The sequence below is a fragment of the Frankliniella occidentalis genome, unplaced genomic scaffold (genome assembly GCF_000697945.3).
Source record: "Frankliniella occidentalis isolate FOCC.00 unplaced genomic scaffold, Focc_3.1 Scaffold5, whole genome shotgun sequence".
In the NCBI taxonomy this organism is placed as follows: Eukaryota; Metazoa; Arthropoda; class Insecta; order Thysanoptera; family Thripidae; genus Frankliniella; species Frankliniella occidentalis.
In genome coordinates, this window is record NW_026267135.1 from 2,943,908 (window position 1) to 2,952,070 (window position 8,163).

Below are 8,163 nucleotides of genomic sequence, written 5' to 3' on the forward strand. Positions count from 1 at the left end.
GGGGAGGGGGGGTAACCGGGGCAATTAAGCACTCGGCCCTAATTGAACATCCTCGCCCGATTTTACGACCAAAACCCCCGCGCGCCACACCGTGAGGTGGCGTGGCGGGGCGCGATGAGGGGCCTTGGCGTGACGGCTAAGAAAAAGCAGAGGGAGAGGGAGAGAGAAGGGGGGTGTGATGCGCCCCTCGGCGGAGGGGAGGGGGAGGGAGGAAAGAGGGCGCTTCATTCCCTAAGTCCGGCCCCGGCTTATCAAGAACGTGCGTGCCTTGTGGGGCTGTAGGGGGCCCGGCCCGGCCCCGCCCCGCCCCGCCCGGGCCGGCCAGGTACGCACGGAGAATGGTATACGGCCCCCAAAGAAGAAAGAAACTTTTCGCCTTGCGGTGGCAGAGGGATAGTGTGCGGGGACGGGGTGGCGGCGCCGAGTGGTTCCCTCCAGTAGTTTGAGAGAGAGAGAGAGAGAGAGAGAGAGAGAGAGAGAGAGAGAAGTACAGTATCGCTTTTAGGGCCTAAGTGCGTAGCGCTCGCCGCAGTGTGATGTGATGATCGAACAGTTGGAACTTCACCGGGGGAGATTGGCTACACTCGCCCCTCTCCCCGCTACTGCCGACGCTCCCTCACAATCCCTCCCTCTCTCTCTCTCTCTCTCTACCTCAACAGCGCCTCTCTCCCCATTTCGCACACACTCCCGCTCCATCTCTCTTTCTCTGTGAGCACGCAGGAGCAGAACATCGATTCTCGCCTGGTGCGTCTCTCAGAAGAGAATCGAGAGTCGAGACGTACAGTACCGCCATCCACCACACCACAACCCCCTCTTACCACTGAGGACCCACGATTCCAGAAAGGTGGACGAGAAGTGCTCTATCTCCCCTCCCCTCCTCTCTCGTCTCTGGACCGCGTCGTACACTGGAGATCACGCCAAACTGCACGATCAATCCATTCATCCCTTGTTTGAGCTCTGCTGGGCCGACCGTTGCTCTCTCGTGTATCCCAAGGCCCAAATCGTGCGTCCGCCGTTTTCTGCTTCCTCTCCCCCTTTCCCGACCCTCTCGTTGAAATTTATATACTTCTAGGAGTTGCATCATGACAACAGCCACTGCTGCAGCAGCAACAGCTTTCTTCGTTCGGACGAGAAAAATGTGAGATCACGGCTGACCCAGGCCGAGTTTCATTTCGTTCATGATAACAGCCGTACAAAGAGCGCTTTGAAACAGCCTTATCTAGGAGGTGCACTAAGTATCGAATGGACGGATGAACGCAAGCAGGCCAATCTATCGGGTTGTTGCACCATCTTACTCCTCTTACTGGCAAACATTTCGAAAACTAGTTACGCCACAAACTTTCACCATTAGGCAATTTTTGAAACTCTAAATTCGCGTCGTCCCTGAAAAATATGTACGCACCACTTGCAATATGGAAATACTAGTAACAACGTATAGTAAACAAACAGAAGTCGAATCCGCATCCTCCGAAAATGTGCTGGACGAATATCTTACGTTAACGGCCGCGAGCAAAGTGTATGGACCGGCCCATTCGGCAGTTGCCCGGCAGACAGCCGAGTTTACAAACCACCCTCACGACTCAGTGGAGCCGCAGAGCCTGAGCGAGACCAAGAGAGAGAGAGCGAGACTCTCTCCCCGATAAAGCCCATCGAATTTGTCCCCGCGAGCATATTTGTAGGCAGCCTCAGCAATACAGTTTTCTTTCCACAACTTCCCCTCCGTCTCTCTGCCCCACTACTACTACTACACCCTCACATTTGGGGGGCATAGCAGCAGCAGCAAGCAGGAGCTAGAAGAGAGAACTAGATTGGAAGAAAGCAATGGAATGGGAGAGGAAAAGGGGAGAGGGAGGGGGAAGGGGAGGAAAGGGTGCTCCCCGCGTATCAGCACCGCGCCGTCCCAGTAGGCAGGCACACCGAAATCAACCCGCGCTCTCCCTCTCCCTCTCTCTCTTCCTCTCTTTCTCGACGGAGACACACGACGGAGGCTATTCCGACGGCGGCGGCGGCGGCCAGGCCCACGACGACAACACAAGCATAGTTTTTGCGAGTTTGCCGCCGCCGTCCCCGCGCCCCTTCATAGTAAGTTTCCGTGCGGCCGCCGCGCCGTCGCGACGCACACTCGATTTAACGGACGACGACGACAACGGCGCAAGGGGGATGCGCGGTGGCGGCCGCCGTCGTCGTATAGGCCGACTTTCCTCCTCCCCCCCTTTCTTCTCAGCAGGGCGCGCAAGTGCGTCGTACGCACAGGATAGCTCGGCTTATATTGAATCTCTTGCCGTCAGAATCCCTCGCCTTACCACCTGGCCGCTGGCCGCGCTCAACCACTTAGCTTCAAGTTGTATTTTTTTCTGTTTTCTTTTAATTTTTCTATTACCCTAAGACTATACGGTAAACGCGCCCCAATTCCCGTGACTACGAAGCATCGCGGAGTTACTTCCCAAATTCTTTCTGCTACTGCTGCTTGTCTATGAGAAGGTAAATGCACAAGCTGCATGAGCCACACACATTTTTTTTAGCTGCCTTAACGCTACATTTCTCCGGATTTTTTGTGGCCCCGTAGTTAGGAGGATCCGCCCGCGCAAGCCAGCTCGCGGATTCCATATATAATTTGGGGAAAAGAAGCACTTGAGCTCCCCTGTTGTCGATGAAGAGATAACGCAGACGGATGTGTCAATTACGGGATGGAATAAAATCACGAGAGCTAGCGAGGCAGTGCTGTACCATAGACGCTGAAAGTGAGGTTCCCCCACCACTTTACCTCCCCTCGCCAGCCGCTCCCCCCCTCCGTGTCGCTTAACTATTTTCATTCCAGCGGCCGCGTTTCTAAAGTACGAGGAAAGTATTTACCATTACTAAATGCTGCGTGTTCAGCTGCTTTTAGGAGCCACAGGTACGGACTTGAAATATGCTCAGGGATAGTTTCTAAGCCAGTTAAAATATGGGCAATCATGGGGCCACCTATAGTTCGAATGACCCGCGAAAATAAGCGACACGGCGGGGGGGTGAGGTAGCCCGAGCGGGTGGGTGGGGTCGGTGGTGGGGGAACCTCACTTTCAGCGTCTATGAGCGCGGGGCGGAGAGAGAAAAGCAGCAGCAAAATTGGGGGTCATATTTACACAAACTTGATCATTTTAGGAAACTGGGTCATATTTATAAATCATTTTATGACAAAACGCGGGTGAATAGAGTTTGAAAGAAGGGCACAAAATCTGCTCCGCAGGTAATATGGATCCCAGTGAGGCAAGCGCACTTTCGTAAAAAGAATTTAGTTAATTAGAGTGCCGTGAAAAAGGTACCCTCCCAAAAAATACATAAAACAATAATTTGTATACCTTTCGGACGAGCTCCGCTTCCACGTTCGGGGAGATGATCGGGTCGGGAGAGGCCCGGCGGCGGGCCCACCACGCCACGCCACGCCGCTATCGCCGCCGAGCGGTGCTCCGCTCACCGGCTCTGCGCGGCGGCCCAGAGGCTGAATGTCGCGGCGCGGCCGGCCCAACTGCAGGCAGGCGACGAGGTGGCCGAGTGGTTAAGGCGTTGGACTGCTAATCCAATGGGCTCTGCCCGCGTGAGTTCGAATCTCATCCTCGTCGGAACGGAAAAACTCCTTTTGCGGCGGTGCGCGCCTCGGCTCAGAAGCAGCGTGGGCCCGACGACGCGACGAACCAGTTTCCGATGCGGAGCGCGGCCGACACGAAGGGCCCCATGGTGTAATGGTTAGCACTCAGGACTCTGAATCCTGCGATCCGAGTTCAAATCTCGGTGGGACCTTACCTTTTTATGTTTTTTGCTCGTAAACACATTGTTTTCCTCCTGAGTCCAGGAGTGCAATTTTAATTTTTATTGACCTCGGCTATTATTTTTATCGGAGAATCAGAAAAGTCTTACACCAGAGATTTGACCGGAAATCATAAGAAATTTTCATAATTTACTTTTAAAAGTCACATTTTGAAAAGCAGTAAGAAAAATGTCAACCCCCTGCAATTTTACTATTTTGATGACAAAACATGGTTGGGACGTATTCGTTAAAACTGGAAACTCGGGATGAAAAGCGTGTAAAACGACAGAATGAACTTCCTAAAAGTACGTAGTATTTGAAACCCTCGTTGAGGTTCCGCATGCTCAGACAAGGAAAGCCTGTGAAGCCTTCTCGCGTATTGACCGGACCAGCAGGACGCGGGCCGCTGCTGGCAGCGTTACCTTCGGAGAAGGGCGCGGCGCGGATGGAGTGAAGATGGGGCATTTGAGGCGCAGTGGGCAGCGCATATAGGGGGAGGCTTTACGGGCCGCCCCCGCGGGGAGGAGGCCAGCGATCATCCCCCAGCTCACCGCACGCACTATATGGTATATGTGACTCGGCGCGAAAGGGAGGGCGCAGAGAGAACAAGGAGAGAGGGAAGGAGAGATTCCGGGGCGTGGTTCTGCCTCGCACCTTTTAGTCCTCTTCGCCATCGGCTCCTCCAGCCGCGGTCAGGGTGGGCCGCACCACCCCCGAGGCGAACTGCACGCCTGACCAGACCAGCTCTGACTTGGAACCTAGGCGTGCGTACCCGCTAGAAAGTCATTTACAGAGCATAATACTCTCAGATCGGTACACTGAATTTGGTTTTGTCAGTCAGAACGATGGTATTTCGTACATAAGGAATTACTGATTGATTTGCCCATTTCTTTCCGTGTAGAGTTTCAGCCAGTATTATAATTTGTCAAATTGTCCGTTTGTAAAACGGAATAAATGAGCATTGCCCATTATATTATACACTCTTAGTTCCTTACAAGGAGTGGTCTTTATATTACAAAAGAATTGGGTTTGTAACGTACAAAGGATCTGGAACCACCATATTACAAACAGATTTTGTTTGTATTACATAGACCACCAGTTTCTGAAAGGCGCGTGCTCTTCGTATTACAAATCCGAGCCCTTTGTAATACAAATGATTTGTTTGTATTACAAAGGTTCCAAATGCTTTGTACGTTACGAAGACCAGGTCTTTGTAAGAAACTTCACAGCCTCGATGTTTGTTTGCTCAACGATCTGGTATTAAGTTGTACAAAACGTTCAAATCAATTTTTTTAAATCTATTTTTATTTTGTGATAAGATAATGACCCCTTACAACAAAGTGTTACAAAATGCAATGGTAAGTATAAGTTTTTGCATTAATTTTGAAGAGCTCAATTCTGTTAAATGATGTGTCAATGCACGTGGCACATAAAAAATCTGAAAAGATCACCAATAGTAAAATAAAGCAATCTTGCGCTAATAAGAAATTACCTATCATCAAGTTTACGATTATACATATATGGTATATTGAATGTAATACAATAATGGACAAGAGGAAAGTAACATGAAGCAGCTAGTCATTTTACAGTACGTGTGTCACCACATGTCTGAGCAAATCGCCGTACATAAAAAAACTATCGCCGCACGAAGGACACTTGAAAAGATCTTTGAGATGGGCTTCTAGATGACTTCTTAGGGCTTCAGGTGTAAAAAACGTCCCCTGGCAGACGGTACATTTATACAGTAGTTCTTGCGTGTGAGTGCGTTGATGATTTCGCAGAGGTTCAGATGGAGAGAACTCCTCTTCGGTCATGGTACACTCAGACATCTCTCTTGTGTGCGTTCGCACATGTGAGCGCAGTTCAGCTGACCGAGAGAATGTTCTCTGGCATACGGTGCAATCGAATACCTTCTCCACTGAATGGTCTCTCGGTTTCTCTCCGGAGTGGACTGTTCTCATGTGCCTTCGAAAGTTAGCTCCAATAGAAAACTTCATTTTACACACAGAGCACTCGAACGGCTTCTCTCCAGTGTGGGTTCGCAGATGACCCCGCAAGGCACTTGCTTCAGAGAACTTCTTCCCGCACACTGTGCACGCGAACGGCTTCTCTCCGGTATGCGTTCGCAGATGAGAACGCAAGGCGCTTGTTACACTAAATTTCATCTCACAGATAGAGCACTGGTGTGGCTTCTCACCAGTGTGGGTTCTCATGTGGGCTTTCAGATTGCCAGAGTCGTAGAACTTCCATTTACACACTGTGCACTCATACTGCTTCTTTCCCGTGTGCAACCGCATGTGTCTATGCATGTTGCCCCGTATAGAAAACGTTTTTTGGCAAACGATGCACTCGTACGGCTTGTCTCCTGTGTGAGTTCGGAGGTGACATTTAAGACCGCCGAGTGTAGAAATTTTCATCCTACACACGGTGCACTCGTACGGCTTCTCTCCGGTGTGGGTTCGGATATGCGATTGTAGCTCGGCAGAGGTATAGAACTTGCTGACACACTCAGTGCATTCGAATGATTTCTCGCCTGAATGTTTTAGCATATGAATACGCACATAGCCAGCAGTGGTATACTTCTTCATGCACACTGTGCACTGAAAATGTTTTTCTTTTGTATGGGTGCTCACATGAGACTCTAAATGAGTTGCCCTAGCAAACTTCTTGTGGCATATGGTGCACTCGAACAGCTTCTCGGGTTTCTCGTCTGTGTGGGTTCGGAGGTGACTTCTGAGCTCGGCAGACGTACAGAACTTCTTGTCGCACATGGCACACTCAAACGGCTTTTCTTCTGTGTGGAATCGACGCAAATGCAGCCGTAGCTCACTAGGCGTGCAGAACGTGCGCTGGCAAACTACGCACTCGAACGTATTTTCTTTTGTGTGGATTCTCTGCAGATGTCGACGCAGGTTGATATATTTGGAGAATTTTTTCTCGCACAAGACACATTTGAACCTCTTCTCTACGGTGTGGGTTGGCAGACGGATCCGCCGGGTCTTCTCCCCTGTGTGTGTTTTGAAATGCATTTGAAGGTTGCCAGGCCAAGAAAAGGTCTTTAGGCATATGGTGCACTCAAAAGGTTTCTCCCCAGTGTGATGGTACAGATGTCTTCGCAAGCTCCCAGCTGTAGTAAACTTCTTCTGGCACAAGGAACACTCAAATGGCTTTTCTCCTGTATGCTTTTTCTGGTGTTCTTTAAGTTTTCCAGATTGAGAGAACATCTTCTCGCACAGAGTACATTTGAACGGTTTCTCACCCGTGTGGGTCCGAAGATGAGCTTTCAATCGACTCGATGAAGAGAACTTTTTCTGACAGCCAGTGCACCCGAATCGCTTTTCTCCTGTGTGAGTACCGAGGTGACTTCTCAGCTCGTGAGATGTGCAGAACTTATTCCCGCAAAAGGTGCACTCGAACGGCTTCTCTCCTGTATGTCGGCGCAGATGAACTCGCAAGCCCGAAGCTGTAGAGAACCTATTGAGGCATGCGGAACACTCATAAGGCCTTTCACCTGTATGCGTTTTCTGGTGCTCTTTAAGGTGCTGAGAACCAGCAAACTTCTTCACGCACAATGTGCAGTTGAACCGCTTCTCTCCGGTGTGGGTTCTCAGATGAATGTACAAAGAGCTTGATGAAGAGAACTTTTTCTGGCACCACGTGCACTCGAACGGCCTTTCTCCTGTGTGAGTTCGCCCATGGCCTTCAAGCTCGCCGGATGTGCAAAACTTCTTCCCGCACACGGCGCACTCGAATGGCTTCTCAGCCATGTGCACTCGACGCAGGTGCGCGCGCAGATTGCCCGGCAGGGAAAACGTCTTTCCGCACACGATACACTTGTTTTTTTGCATGATTCTGTCGGAGGTGAATCTGCGGAAAGAGAGACAACTACTATTCTTACCCTCGGTCACGTGATTTAAAGGAAAACGCGCAAAACCGAAACAGAAAATAGCAAAATTTGATGTCTTTTAAAGCGTTTCGGAAAATTTTCCATCGTGTTTTAACATGAAACGTTGTCATAAAGCTGAAAACGGTTCAACACTTTTAAATTGCAATTTTGATTTCCTTTAGTTGCGTTTCCGTTACGCGACACGTTACGATGCCCCGCTGGGGGCACACTCACTTGGAGCGGCACTTTACCTAGACATCCATAGTCACGTTATATTTGCATACAATGCAAGAATTTGAAATGCTTGTCGCGCTGAAATTTTCTGAAGTCATACAGCTTTCAGTCGAAATGCAAAACGTTTTTAAAATTTCATTTAGAATATCATCTCACCAGATTTTCCCGCATTTTCCCCCCATGCACTCTGTTGTTTTGCCCCACTGTTCCGACACGGCGCCAAAAGGCGCAAACGCTTGTGTGTGCGACAAATAACGCC

At 50.1% G+C, this 8,163-nt stretch overlaps 2 protein-coding genes and 2 non-coding genes across 4 annotated transcripts in view; 2 read left to right on the forward strand and 2 right to left on the reverse strand.

Annotated features, from left to right (window-relative positions):
- The window catches only part of LOC113217319 (zinc finger protein 26-like), a 145,203-nt gene extending 137,652 nt beyond the window's left edge, over positions 1-7,551 (reverse strand). Inside the window, exon 1 of the mRNA XM_052270079.1 lies at positions 5,695-7,551. Coding sequence (XP_052126039.1) covers positions 5,695-7,551 — 1,857 coding nt within the window. The remainder of the gene's footprint in view (positions 1-5,694) is intronic.
- LOC113217298 (voltage-dependent L-type calcium channel subunit beta-2) overlaps positions 1-8,163 on the reverse strand; it is a gene marked incomplete at its 3' end in the record, with an annotated part of 216,693 nt that overhangs the window by 162,427 nt on the left and 46,103 nt on the right.
- Trnas-gcu (transfer RNA serine (anticodon GCU)) lies at positions 3,518-3,599 on the forward strand. The gene has a single exon. It is a non-coding gene; the product is annotated as a tRNA-Ser (tRNA).
- On the forward strand, positions 3,706-3,777 carry Trnaq-cug (transfer RNA glutamine (anticodon CUG)). Its single transcript has one exon. It is a non-coding gene; the product is annotated as a tRNA-Gln (tRNA).